At 45.0% G+C, this 15,000-nt stretch overlaps 1 protein-coding gene across 10 annotated transcripts in view; it reads left to right on the top strand.

Annotated features, from left to right (window-relative positions):
• NEUROD1 (neuronal differentiation 1) overlaps positions 1 to 15,000 on the top strand; it is a 175,386-nt gene extending 160,386 nt beyond the window's left edge. For 8 of the 10 annotated variants that reach the window (XM_074364003.1, XM_074364002.1, XM_074363995.1 and 5 more), the window contains 2 exons: positions 10,260 to 11,062; positions 12,623 to 15,000. In XM_074364003.1, the coding sequence (XP_074220104.1) occupies positions 12,634 to 13,704 (1,071 nt within the window). In that variant the 5' untranslated portion in view covers positions 10,260 to 11,062; positions 12,623 to 12,633 and the 3' untranslated portion in view covers positions 13,705 to 15,000. Of the gene's footprint in view, positions 1 to 10,259; positions 11,063 to 12,619 lie in introns of all 10 variants that reach the window. The other 2 variants (XM_045520410.2, XM_074363997.1) reach the window with 2 other exon arrangements.

Raw genomic sequence — 15,000 nt, 5'->3', positions numbered from 1 at the left:
CTCTAGCCTTAGATACCAGGTATGAGATCCAAAACTGTATCACAGAAGTAGGCTATTAAAAAGACAACTGCCTTTCTAGAGGCAGGAAGTTGACAGATCAGAAAGCTACCATGACACCTGCTGGCTTCAGTATCTTGCACCAGAATTTGTGCCAGCCAAATAAATCTCCTGTCTCCTGACTTCCCATGTAACTTGATTCTAAATAAAAGCCCAATGCATCTGATTAACAGACTGTGTACCATGTCTACGGTGTATAGCAAACATTTTAAATTTATTCCTTTGTGGTAGCTTTCCAGACTTTCCACTCTAGAAAAGCTTGCAAGAAGGGAATGAATTGGGTGCTGGTAAAGCAATCCATAGTATCCGCTACAGGTAGAATTGCAGCACGTATGCCTTATGATTGTACAGGGCTGGCCAGGAGTATAGAGTTTACAGGATCCTAAAGCTGAAAGGAAAGTGCACCCAGAGCATGGTGAGCCATGTCTCCCAAAATATTCTTCGTTCTTAATTACATTGGTAATCAAGTAATCTGAATAAAACTAAAAGACTCTGCCCCTTTCTAGATGTGTAACTTTGAAAAAGTTACTTCCCTTTCTGTTTCCTCATCTACAGAATGTCAGTAATAATGAAACTAATAATACCTATTCACAGAGCTGTTTTGAGGATTAAATGACATAACTTTTCTAACTTTTCTATATTATTGAGCATAATCCCTCACACATAAATACTGGTTTGATGTTTACTAGGAGGTATAGTTACAGTTTTAAAATTCTTGAGACATTTGTAAGTATAGGATATTGATATCTCACTTGAACAGATATTTTTTGATTAATCACAACATCCAGACCCCTAAGCAACCTGGAGAAAATTGCTTTTCTTTTTTTCATAAATTGTGTTGGGGGCAAACCAACCCAGTTTAGTGGAGTAAAGCAACAAACATACTATTTCTCATGTATCTGTGGGTCAGCTGAACGCTTCTGCTGATCTGGGCTGAATTTATTGGGATCCTCTTTTTTCATGATCTCTGGTATAGCTCAGATCACATTGCTTTAAAATTAATAGTTTCTAGGACTCTCTTGTGTACCAGTATTGATCGTTGATTATACACAGTGGTTTGTAGATACTCATATTAAAAAAAAAAAAAAAAAACCAGAAAGCAGCCACAACTATCAAAATCCAATTGTTAAAACTCATTTAAAAATACTTATAAACATAGGTTTATAATCTTCAAACAGAAAAATATTCATGTAGCATATCTGGTTATTGTCAATGAAAGACTTTTATTACATTGAAAACAGAAATAAGATCAGTTGTCAGTTAAATTATGAATGTAAAAAAAATTAAAATTTCCCACAGCCTAGGTGCTATAATTAGGCAAAACTTTTTCTAAATCAGCGTTTTATTCAAATACTTAAGAATAGTTAGAAAAGTTATGCATGAATTGAAGGAAGACAAGGCTTTACTCACCAGATCAGGGGATAAATGGGAAAAATATTACAAAATGAAACATACACATATGTATGTGGAGAAGCTAGTGCATGGAGGATGTTATTGGGCCTAGATGTGCTTGTAGAGCTTAAAAATACTGTAATTTAGTGTACAATATATCCCTGAAGACCACATCCAGTGCACTTTCTGAAATAGACAGCTTTTACAACATGATTTCCATATAGCTGAAAATGACTTTCTTCAGAGAAGAAAAAGTAAATTTTATTTTTCTGCTTTTAAATTATACATTTGATGCATCTGCTTGTTTATTAGCCAAATTGAAATGCGTGTATTGTTGACTATTGGAATCTTCCCCTGTTTAGAAGTTAAGAAGATCGGGATTGATTTAATTATATTAATAAGAGATGCCAGCCTTCCCCTTTGTCCTCTCCCCATCTTCACATGAAAGTACCCTCCTTTATAAGGCAATGAATATGCCAAGGAATAAGACCTGAGTTATAATTAAATAAGAATTTTTCCAAATGAAAACAAAAATCTTCAGTTATTAAATGTAGGGTCATGCTAAATAAGGATTGCTTATTTTGAACTACATATGTCCAGAGCCAAAACAATTTGAAGTCTTCAAAAAGAACACATTCTAGTGCATTTCTTGAATAGTAAACTTTTTATGGGAAAGGGTATTTCTATGATGTAGAGTAACTTATCTTGTCCTCCAACCAGATCACATCTCATCAATAAAATTAGTTGACTGCAAAACTTGGATGGATTTAACTGGCTAATTTATTGGTTACCATTCTCCTATTCTTATTTATATTATATTATAGCTGTATTGATTAATGTTATTTTTATATTAATCAAACTACTAAACACTGAGCTTAAAACTATTTCTTTAAAACAAAATTAAAGTGTGATTTTACAAAACATAATTTATAAATAAATTTTGGTCCTGTCCTTTGCGGGGTACAACATAGTAGCTAAAAGGCAGAAGACCTGAGTTGGAGTCCCAGTTCAGCCACTAAGTAGCCAGGTGGCATTGGGCATATTACCGCCTGCATAAGCCTAACTCCCCACAACGGTCAAATGAGAATTATCACAGTGCAGCTGGAACGTCCTAAGTGCCCAGTGAATGTGTGCTGTTGTTGTTCTAGCATCTGCTTTGCAAAGTAAGCAATGCTTTTAGATTGTAGTTCTGTTATGGGCTAACAAGTCCTTGTTGATTTAAATTCAGTATGTTACTTCTGAGAAAACCAGTAACATTCATCCAAGGTTGTAAAGAATCATGTCTTTTTGATAACCATTGGATAATGTGTGTGAAGCTAGCCTAGGGGTTCAATCTTTCTAAATATCTTCAGATATGTTCTCTAACTTTGTTCATCTCCTCTGCAACTAGCTAAGTCCAAGTACCATCTTCTCCTATTAGGAAAACTGCAACAGCCCCCCCTTTATCCAACTTGCCCATCCTGTGATCAGATTTCTATATTGTGGTTAAAACAATCTTCTAAAAATACAAGTCTTACTCAAGTCTTTTTCACAACAGCTCAAAGGTCTTCAGTGGGAAGTAGGTTCTGAGTCCTGTCTTCCTTTTTGCTACCTCATCTTTTCCCATCATCCCTCTTCTTCTCAGTGCCACACTGGACCTTTTTCAGGTTCTTAAACTTCTCACATTCCTTTTGCCTCAGGGCTTTTACATCTTTTCTTCCCATTGCCAGGAGGACTCTCCTCCAGGCCAGCCCCCTTCCCTGCGTGACACCCTTCTCATCACCTTAGGGCTCTACTTCCTTGGGAGCCCTCCCACTTCAGTCTTTGCCAGGTTCCTTTATCCTCAGCTATTATGGACTGGTGGACTTTGTTTTCCTTTCCTACACTAATATCAAATCAGATGGGTGCACACTCACTTGTGAGTGAATCTTATTAAAATCTAGATAAAAAGCTTTGAGAAAGCAGAGACTGTTTCTATTTAACCCTGCACATCTGGTACGTAGCAGCACAGTGCCTGGCATCCAGTGGCCCTCAATATAGATTTGATGGATATGTTTATTATTCAGTGAAGCAGGCAGTTTCTGAAAGGAAGAGAATGAGGAGACAGGCTCTCCAGTAATAAACTAAAACAACTTTAGAGCCTTATGCTGGGCCCTGGGTCTCTGCATAGCCTCTACACCCCAGTATTGTGGACCAACATGAAAAATATAGGGTTTTTTCCCATCAGAGATGATCAGTCTTGTCCGTGTCAAGTCATATGAAGTGGGACTCATGAGTGAATTCAAAGGAGAGAAAAAAGCATATTTTACTTGATAGAAGTTGCTTTAAATTATATGTGCTCTCCTGATTTTTTTTTTAGCTCCTTAAAGTTCTTCACATTTAAGATGCAATAGATAGATAAAAAGACCACAAAATACAGACCTTTTCCTCTCATCAACAAAGCATCTTAAAGGTTCAGCGAATGATGGTTAGAGAGAGAGCCTCCCCAGAGGCTACACCCTCCTCACCCCAAGCCACATATCTACTGTCTCAGGACCAGTCCAGAAGGTAGGCAGAGAAACTGCAACTGGCATAGTGCAGCTGCAGCAGAGCACGGTGCTCCAGCCTCCATCCAAAATACAACCCACTTATCCTTACTCATCTCTGAATGTCACCATTAAGTACTCATTCCTTTTTCTTTGTGTCCAGTGACCCTTCAAGCACTCCAGGTAGGAGCATCGGATTAAGTATCTTTCTCTTTCTTTCAACTTCTTAAGAAGCGTGAACTTATGGGTATTTTTCAACAGTAGGCATGGACCAGAAAAGAGCATAAAAGTGGTGAGAGCACCAAGGGCACTTGGAAAGGTGTCACCAGTGGCAAGGAAAAAAAGGGCATGTGAAGGGTTTGTGGGGAGCACAGAAGACACCTGGGTCTAATTTATGACATTGGCAATATTGACTGTAATCTGCTTCATCAAATTAAACAGTTTTCAAGGAAAAGAAAAGAAGTTGTGTAGAAGCTCATATAGTTACCAACAGGGAGTGGAGAATTTGTCTCACATCAGGCAACTGTGGGTGCCTGACCTCACAGCTTCTTACCATATGCTAGAATCGCAGGGGTGTCCAAGTCCCTTCGAGATGGCTCTTGGCATTCATACCCCTCCCCCGATGCTTTTCTGGTCCCTCTTTTTCTTCCAGAACTAACTTGCCTGCCTAGGGAGAAGATAAGTCAATGAGGATGAGAGATGAAAGTCTCAGACTATCTCACATAGGAGCAAAGGCCTTACAGGGGGAAATTAGACTGAGGTGTTTATCCATAATCTGGGAAGGTATTTTTATAAAAATCAAATCCCATTGTAAGTAGATCCCCTCTAACATCATTGTCTGCAAAATGTCTAGAGCTTAAGCACATTTGTGTCATTTAGGTGTATATGTATGTGTTTAACGATTTATTTGTTTATTTATTATTAGAGCCTAACCTCATAATCAGATTGTCCTGTTCAGGCCCCCAAAGTGGCTTGTCACTGAGTGAAAGTAACTTCGCATGGCAGGTGCTCCCAGCAGGTGGCTGCTCATAGTACCTGCATCTGAAAGGTAGATTTAGTTTGAGATTTTATTTTAATATGAAATCTGTGTTGCAGCCTGAGCCTCAACTGGGTGATGTGCCAAAATTCATGTCTGCAGCATGATTTATTATGTGAAAATACCACAGAACTAATCAGTAGAGTTACTAATTAATACAAATCTGCATTTTTTGCATAAGCAATTAGTGCAAGGAGAGAGCAGTGAAAGAGGAAGTTCAACTCCTTTAATCTCAGTGCCTACTCAAGCGGAAAGACCCACCAGGGCCAAACTCTGAGATCTACATTTGGAATTTTCCCCCTTTGATTAGTTAAAGGCATAAAAGGTCAGATTATCAATATTTAATTCATGTGAAAATGTTTTTGTTAAAGAGGAAAGAAAACATTTTATTTAGAAAAGGTGAGCGTCTAGGGATAGATTCTTGAATCAAAAATAATTATATTTTCCGTTTTAAAGTCTGAATAATGTTTAATAAGGATTCTGATTGCTAATAATAATGTTTGAAAATTACATCAGTAACTGGGGGAGGTCTATGGCATGTATTTCTAAGATAATTAAATTACCAAAGGTACTTGCTCTTTTCAGAGTTATATCTCTACAGGACTTCTTTCAGTATATTTTGGATGTCATGTGTATTAGGATGCAATATTCTAAATCTGGTATGATTTAGATAATTGCATGGCCCACCAAATCTGAGCAAATAGTGTCATTTAACTTCGGTCGGTTTATTTCCCCATTAATTTAACAGAAATTGTTTATAATATGAAACAACTGGAGAATTGATAGGGTGATGGTGATGGAAAAAGATTTATATTACCAATAAAATGTATGCTCCATAAAACAAAAGCAAAATCATTTTTAGGTATTTTATTATTTCTGTGGACAACAACTAAGTTCATTTTGGTTTTGATGTTGTGTGGCAAATAAGTGTAAATATTAGAACAATGACTATCTTTCTGAAAGTTATTCAATATATGATTTCTTTGTTTCAGACTTGCTAGCTCAAACTACAGTCGGTGTAAGCTTTCCCCCACGGCTAAACCTGGATATCTAGTTTTCCAGGAAACTTATTCTGAAAAGAAGGTGGCTAATTAAATGAAGATTAACAGGGCTCTTTAATGAAAAGTTCGGGATTTGGTAGTCAAAGGTTTTGCGAAAGAAGGCGAACAGTAAAAGGGGAAAGCCTCTGGAAGGGGAGTCGTTTTTTTGCTGAACCTTCCTACTGCAAATTCCTGGGCCAATGAAAAGGGAATTGTCCACGGTGCTGATACCTTGAGGAAACCATTTCTCTTACAAGCTGCCTGGGGCTCGAAATCTGGCTTGGCAGGCTTCTCCAGCCTTTAGGAACTTGCCCGTCCTCCTCCCCCAACTCACTGCAGCAGCCATTGTTCAGGAGCAGCTCGGGCGCCGTCGGTGTGTCTCTGCTTTCCACACATGCAGCTGCACTAGCTACCCGGGATTTTTGGTGGCTTGTTACTCTCTGTTAAGGCAAAGGTTGGCAAACACCAGGCGCTTGTCAGTGACCACGCGCGCGGTCCTCTTTAGACCGCATGCTGTTTCTCAATTGGAGTGAAACAGGTGTGAGCCCTCTGTTTACTCTCCTCACCTCATAACAGGGGTCCCCACGAACACACACTAATGCAGTCACACCCCACACTCTTACACTCACATAAATTACGCACACATCCATACTCACTGACACAGGGCATGACACATTCACATACACACACTCACAGACGCTCATACATTAATATGCACACTCCCATTCTCACAAATCTCTCTCGTTCACTCACACTCAGATTTACACACATTTGCACACATAAGCACACTAACACAGTTTCACACATAGCCCATCTGACGTACGAGGCTTTGGGCAATCGCATCAGTGACCCGCTCGTGTCAATGCTCGGAGCTGCGTTGATTTTTTTACGGTGTTGATATGAGTGCTGGCTGGATGGTTTAAGGAAAGCCCTTCACTTATGAGCAGAAATCAAAGATAAAGTCCCTCGAGGTCTGCAGGCGCCATGAGGGGAGCCACCCAGGCTCCACAGGGACTAAGAGGGCGTAAATAATAAATAAAAGAGCCCAGGCAGGCCGAGTTGGGGAAGCCCGGTACTAAATCACTCCCCAAATCACAGGCGCGTCAGTGCTCCATCCAATAGCTCTAAGCGATTTGTGGGGTTGGGGGGTGGAATCAATTTTTTTTTCGTTCTCGCAGGTGCAATATGAATCAATTATCTTAATTAAGATTATGCCGCAAGCCCAGGAGATTTGGGCAGGACGGGTTTTGCGCTCGGGGCGACGGCGAAGCATTTTAATAGCTTCTCTCTTGCTCCTGGCTCTCCCTCGCCGCCTGCCTGTCGAGCCCGGGCAGCTCCAGCCTCTGGCCAGGATCCTGGCGCCCAGTGGCCTCCCTAGAGGCGAAGGCGTAAACCCCGCGCGGAGCCCGCGATCTGGGCAGAACCCGCAACCTCCCCCTCTGGCCTCCCAAGGGCTTCTGAGCCTGTGAGAGACCTACAACTCTCACTCCTTATACGGAGCGAACGCCCGACGGTCTCGCTCTCGCCTTCCAAACTCTCAACCACCTCCGCCCCTCGATCGTGCCCAGGCCGGGACACCCCTCTCCTGGGAGCGGCGGGGAGGATGCGGGCGCCACTCGAGGTCGGTCGGTGGGGCCGCCCTGGCCATACTCAATTCTTTCATTGAACACAAACCTCCCTTTGCAAGAGCGAGCATCTGTTTCCCCGAGAAACAGGTCACCGCCGGGGACGCCGGCCCGGCCCCAGCTCTTTATCTTAGCCCAGTGAATGCGTCTCACCACCCGCCTCCCCCGCCAGCTACACGCTTCCCACCCTCTAAGTCTCGGCCACACGCCTCCATCCCCCTGTTCCCTTCCCCCACACGCGGTGCCACACGCCTCCTCGCCCCCCCCCGCCCCCAATTCTCCCCTCCCAGGCCACACTTCCCTCTCCCCACCCCCGGCCACTTGCCTCCTCCCGCCCCGCTTCCCGCCCGCGCTCTGGCAGCCGCTGTAACGGCCGGGACCGCCCGGCCCGCGCGGCGCGCTCGGAGCGGGGACCCGGGGGGCGACAGATTTGGGGCATTGCTCGAGGGCAGTGAGTCATGAAAGCGGCTTTTGTTGCCCGCGCGTGCTGTTCGCGTGCCTCTCAGCAGCCTGCAGCGCCCAGAGGGGACCGGAGCTGGAGAGGGTGTACCGCTAACGGGCTGCGAGCGGGGGCAGAGGGAGACGGAGAGAATTTAGGGAATCGGGAGGGGGAAGTGTGCAACCGTCGAAACAAAGTTCACAGAGGGAGAAAAAAATAAGGAAGCGGGGCGGGGCCGCGGCGACCGTCCTCGGTACTGAGCCCCGCCACGCCGGCGGTCCCTCCTCTCCCAGCGTTGCGGCCACCACTGTCCTCAATTTCTTGTGCTCTTCCCCTCTCAACAACAAAAATACCACCTCAATCCAGGCCTAATCTGGACTCCTCCCTTTCGGGAACGGCAACCGGGCTACAGCCTCCCGGGCGTCCTGCGGGCAATCTCGGCCGAAAGATCAGCACCCGAGCGCTGAGGGCTGGGAGGTTCACTGAGAGCCACGGTGAGACCGAACCTCGCCAGGTCTCTGGAACAACGTGGAGTGGCCTTTTCTTTGTACAAGTCCTCAGGCCTGGACCAACGATGGTCAGTGGGGTTAGGGATGAATTTATCAGGAAAGAGAAGGAACGAGTCTAATAATTCCCGCAATTTGCGGATTAGAGTCTCTGCTGGCGAAACACCCACATCTCCTTTCCTTCCCCGCCCAGGAACATCTGGCTCATGTATTCCACAGGATATCGCAAACTGGGGAAGTTCCCACTTCCCGGGGTTGGGGGGGATCCCCTAGGTCCCCTGTGGGCCTTCGAGGCAGCTGGAGCCTTCTTCCATCTCGCCCCCAACATCTCCTCTGAGAAATGGGAGCCAGAGCACAAATTCCATATCCCTGTAGGCATGATGGGCTAGGCCGTCGGAGCAGCTGCCCGGGAGAGTGGCAGCACTTGGTCCAATCCTGTCTCGTGTCCTGGGATCGGCCTCTGCAGGCTGTTACTCCGATGCCCCTCGAGTTTTAACCCATCACTTAAGATACAGAATGTACAGGGGTAAATACGGAGACTAGGTTCCTGGGTGAATTTTTGGATCCTCCTCTGTGATCTTTATATGCCAACGAGTGAACTCAGAACCCAAAACTCCATAGAGTTCTGCTCTGGAAACTCAGCACGATTCACCCCACCCTTTGGCAACGGGTCAAGTCACACACCTGCCGCCTTCTAGACACCAGCGATAGCGTTAGGACCCTCTTTCTCTCCAGCGCATCCACTTTCTGCTTCCTAGATGCAACCAGCTTCAGCCGCTCAACCATGACACTGTTTGCAAACTCAAGGGGCTTTTGGAGCAATTGCCTTTATATAAGCAACACATTCATTGTAATGGGACACGGGTCTGGGAGGGGATGAGAGGTTAACAGGATTAGAGGCGAATCTGGTGGACAAAGAGTGGACAGGGAAGGAACAGAGTCAACTTTTAAAAATACGTATCATTCTGGAACATGCCTTGGTGGAAACGAGTGAATAAAGAATCGCCATTTAAACACAAATATGTGTCCTTCAGAATTAAGCAGCTCTGTGATTTTTCCTTGACCTGCAAAGTGGAGGTCACATCAAGTCAGAATCTTTGAGGTCTGGAGTTCTGGCCATCGTTCCTTCCCAGAGTTGTACTAATGGCCTTTCTAGAAAGAGGAGTGAAAAAGATCCCTTTAGCACAGCCCCCTTTCACCTTCCCTTTAAGAAGGCTTGTCTCAACCAGGTTCCTATTTACAGGCCCTAGAGTGGGGACTAAGGAGGGCAAGGCAGCCTGTGGCAGGGAACCAGGGTGTCTGGGTGAGGGCACCGTTTACATCAACCCAGTGGCCTTGGTTAAAAGGCAGAATCCAAACGTCAGAGAAGTCCTCCAGCTTTCATGCAAGAGAACTCCGGAAGCCAATGAAGCCTTGGACTAGCGTGCTCTGAGGACAAGGACCACTGGCTAGAGGGGTACAGACATGCTGAAGGGTCTCCAGGGACAAGGGTAGCTGAGGATTAGGACGCACCGAGTTGCGTGTATGGTGAAGTAGAGTGACAGGGATGAATTTTTCTATACTGTTGGGGCTGAACTTGGGCTATCCAGTTAAGGAGGTCTGAGGACTAGTCTCACAGCTGCGTTTACATATGAAGCCATTTTTTATATGTTTGCTTAAGGGTCTGATGGAGCTTGGGAGAAGCCACCCTTTGGCGGCAATGAGCAAAGCGTCTACCAAGGAGGAGAAACCAAGAGATGGAAATCTCAAAGAAGGCAGGGAGTGTCCAGGAAGCTAGTACCTCGGTGAGGAATCTAAAGGAGTCAGGACGCTTCACTGCCCTCCTGAGTCCCGGCTACTGCCTCTTTCACCTCCGCCCTACTTACAGCCCCAATGTTAGCTTTCCCGCTCCCTTCTCTCAAACCGCTTCCTTCTTCTCCCCTCCCCCCGGCGCCCCTTCTCCCTTCTGCCGCCTGAAAGGGTTAATCTCTCCTGCGGGTAAAAACAGGTCCGCGGAGTCTCTAACTGGCGACAGATGGGCCACTTTCTTCTGGCCACAAAGGGGCCGGAATGGAGCGCTCCGCGGCATACAAATGGGCAGGTCACGTGGTTCCTGGCTCTTGGCTGGACTGGGAGGACCATATGGCGCATGCCGGGGAGGAAGAAGATGGGGCGGGAGTAGGGGTGGGGGAGAGGGGAGCTGGAGTCGGAGGAGGGTGGGAGAGGATCAGGGCTGACGGCGGGCGGCGAGGAGGAGGGCGGAAGGGAGCGCAAAACCGGGACGCGTGCGCAGGCGCGGGGCGCATGAACCTGCTCGCGGCTCCGCTCCCAGCCCCGCCCGCGCTCAGCATCACCAACTCGGCTATATAACCTGAGCGCCCGCGCGGCCGGGACACGAGGAATTCGCCCCACGCAGAAGGCACAGCGTCCAGAGGCCCCAGGGTTATGAGACCATCACTGCTCAGGACCTGCTAACAACTACAGGTAATTAAAATCCTTTCATTTTTACTGGCAATAAAAGGACCAATTGAAGATGTATCTACATATTCTGTATGTGTGCGTTTGTGAGCGCGTGTGTGTGTGTTGAGACAAGCATTCCCCTCCATAACTGCAGGCAAATAACGCACATAATTTGAGTTGTATCACGGAAATACCCACTGCAGATTTTCTAATTGAAAAAAAAATGTTTTGCTTTTTTTGTCTTTTTTGGGGGGGGATTGTAGGAGCCCCTTCGGATTTTTAAAAATATAGTGCACAGTAATTCTGTGATTATTTGCTAGTGATGATTTCAAAGTTCTTAAAGCAAATAACTACTTCACTTTTCCACTCCTTTCAGTAAGGGGGGAAAAAAGTCCGTGTTATCAAGATTTATTCTGTGTACATGTATTTTATAAACATTGGGAGTGCCAAGTGATTTTTTCAGTGAATGAAAAGGACATCGAGACTTTGAACACCTTGGAAAATAAATTGAGTTGAGAGTTAGTTTAGTTGAGAGGGAGGGAAATGTGGAGAAAGGGAGAGGGACCGACTCCTGCTACCTGTTACTGCTCCAGAGTCGGCCAAGTCCCCAACAGCTATTGCAAGAGCCAGAAATTCAGTTGTCTCACTAAAGGCTTTTTATTTTCCTTATTAGAAGCGGCAACTTCGCCATTGCCAATCGCTGACCATTATAATTACTCAATCTTTTAAAAGGAGGTTTGAGGCGAACTTTGAAAAGCCACAATAAAGAGCGGGCAGCCCTTTCAATGGACTGTTTATTAGAGAGGAGCCTTCCGCACCTGATCCCCGGCGCGTGGAAGAGCGTTCTGCGCCATGCCCCCAGCCCTGGCCCTGTAGCTAGCGCTTTTATACAAGGTGGAAATTCAGCAGAGGGCCAGCAGGGTGGGAGGCGAGAAAAGAAAGACGAGGGTGAGATGGAAGACCCCTGCTCACTTTTGTTACCAAATGTTTCGTTGATAGTGGAAATAATTTGGTGGAAACTACTTTCCCTCCGCCATGCATTTGCTTTTCAGTCTCCAGTTTGTATAATCTTCTTAGAAACCACTGCTAGCCTTAGTAAATTACGTAATGGCTCCTAAACTTTAATCGCTAAAGTACCGAGAAGCCAGGACAGAGATGGGAACAGAAATGGGTTTTCAAACTCATCATTTCTGCGGAGTTGTGACTTCGAACTCATACAGTTAAACACGAAGTCGCCGAAATGTACACTTTTTTTTCACACTCATTATCCTGCCGGGTAATCACCATAAACACACAAGGAAACATACACACAGGAGTGTACCTTATAGGCATAATCGCATATTCACTCTCTCTCCCACTCCCAGCCCTGTCCTGTCTCCTACGTACCAGCGGGGCACCCACAAGCCATTATAAAACACTGCACTTAACTTTTCCTCAGGGGCATCCATTTCGTAATGAGCTGGTAATTCTCTTCACATACATTTCTACAGGGTTAGTGAGTGGGAAGTGAAGGCATATGTAGTTTTTGAATATAGCGTTTTTCTCCTTTTCTTTCTGTTTCCCCCTCTCCCCTGTTGAAAGTAGGAACCCGAAACATGACCAAATCGTACAGCGAGAGTGGGCTGATGGGGGAGCCTCAGCCCCAGGGTCCTCCAAGCTGGACAGACGAGTGTCTCAGTTCTCAGGACGAGGAGCACGAGACAGACAAAAAGGAGGACGACCTCGAAGCCATGAACGCAGAAGAGGACTCACTGAGGAACGGGGGAGAGGAGGAGGAGGAAGACGAGGACCTGGAAGAGGAGGAAGAAGAGGAAGAGGAGGACGATGATCAAAAGCCTAAGAGACGCGGCCCCAAAAAGAAGAAGATGACCAAGGCTCGCCTGGAGCGTTTTAAGCTGAGACGCATGAAGGCCAATGCCCGGGAGCGGAACCGCATGCACGGGCTGAACGCTGCGCTGGACAACCTGCGCAAGGTGGTGCCCTGCTACTCCAAGACGCAGAAGCTATCCAAAATCGAGACACTGCGCTTGGCCAAGAACTACATCTGGGCTCTGTCGGAGATCTTGCGTTCCGGCAAAAGCCCTGACCTGGTCTCCTTCGTACAGACGCTCTGCAAGGGCTTATCTCAGCCCACCACCAACCTGGTTGCCGGCTGCCTGCAGCTCAATCCTCGGACTTTTCTGCCTGAGCAGAACCAGGACATGCCTCCGCACCTGCCGACGGCCAGCGCTTCTTTCCCTGTTCACCCCTACTCCTACCAGTCCCCGGGGCTGCCCAGCCCTCCCTACGGCACCATGGACAGCTCCCACGTCTTCCACGTCAAGCCGCCGCCGCACGCCTACAGCGCCGCGCTAGAGCCCTTCTTTGAGAGTCCCCTGACTGATTGTACCAGCCCTTCCTTTGACGGACCCCTCAGCCCGCCGCTCAGCATCAATGGCAACTTCTCTTTCAAACACGAACCGTCCGCCGAGTTTGAGAAAAATTATGCCTTTACCATGCACTACCCTGCAGCGACCCTGGCAGGGGCCCAAAGCCACGGATCAATCTTCTCGGGCGCCGCCGCCCCTCGCTGTGAGATCCCCATAGACAATGTTATGTCCTTCGATAGCCATTCACATCATGAGCGAGTCATGAGTGCCCAGCTCAATGCCATCTTTCACGATTAGAGGCACGTCAGTTTCACCATTCCTGGGAAACGAATCCACTGTGCTTACAGTGACTGTCGTGTTTACAAAAGGCAGCCCTTTGGGTACTACTGCTGCAAAGTGCAAATACTCCAAGCTTCAAGTGATATATGTATTTATTGTCGTTACTGCCTTTGGAAGAAACAGGGGATCGAAATTCCTGTTCACCTTATGTATTATTTTCTATAGCTCTTCTATTTTAAAATAGTACAGTAAAGTTAAAAAAATACACCACAAATTTGGTGTAGCTGTATTCAGATCATGTTAATTATCTGATCGGGATAACAAAATCACAAGCAATAATTAGGATCTATGCAATTTTTAAACTAGTAATGGGCCAATTAAAATATATATAAATATATATTTTTCAACCAGCATTTTACTACTTGTTACCTTTCCCATGCTGAATTATTTTGTTGTGATTTTGTACAGAATTTTTAATGACTTTTTATAATGTGGATTTCCTATTTTAAAACCATGCAGCTTCATCAATTTTTATACATATCAGAAAAGTAGAATTATATCTAATTTATACAAAATAATTTAACTAATTTAAACCAGCAGAAAAGTGCTTAGAAAGTTATTGTGTTGCCTTAGCACTTCTTTCCTCTCTAATTGTTGAAAAAAAATTGCACAATTTGAGCAATTCATTTCACTTTAAAGTCTTTTCCTTCCTTAAAATAATAACCAGATCCATAACTCTGAAGAGAATGAATAAAAACAAGAGATGTATTCCCTATCAAAACATATCAATTCAATACATTACTTGCACAAGCTTGTATATACATATTATAAACAAATGCCAACATACCCTTCTTTAAATCAAAAGCTGCTTGACTATCACATACAATTTGCACTGTTTCGTTTTAGTCTTTTACTCCTTTGCATTCCATGATTTTACAAAGAATCTGAAGCTATTGATGTTTCCAGAAACTATAAATGCATGATTTTATACATAGTCACACAAATGGTGGTTTGTCATATATTCATGTAATGAATCTCAGCCGAAATCTAATCAGGTTGTTAATGTTGGGACTTATACCTATTGTAGTCAATTAGTACAGTAGCTTAAATAAATTCAGGCCATTTAATTCATAATTAGAACAATAGCTATTGCATGCAAAATGCGGTCCAGAATAAGTGCTGTTTGAGATGTGATACTGGTACCACTGGAATCGATCTGTACTGTAATCTTGTTTGTAATTCTGTATAATATGGTGTAATGCACAATTTAGAAAACACTCATCCAGTTGCAATAAAATAGTATTGAAAATCTGA

The sequence above is a fragment of the Camelus bactrianus genome, chromosome 5 (assembly GCF_048773025.1).
Source record: "Camelus bactrianus isolate YW-2024 breed Bactrian camel chromosome 5, ASM4877302v1, whole genome shotgun sequence".
NCBI lineage: Eukaryota > Metazoa > Chordata > Mammalia > Artiodactyla > Camelidae > Camelus > Camelus bactrianus.
The sequence above is the reverse complement of the archived record's forward strand: the minus strand, read 5'-3'. Positions and strand labels throughout refer to the sequence as shown.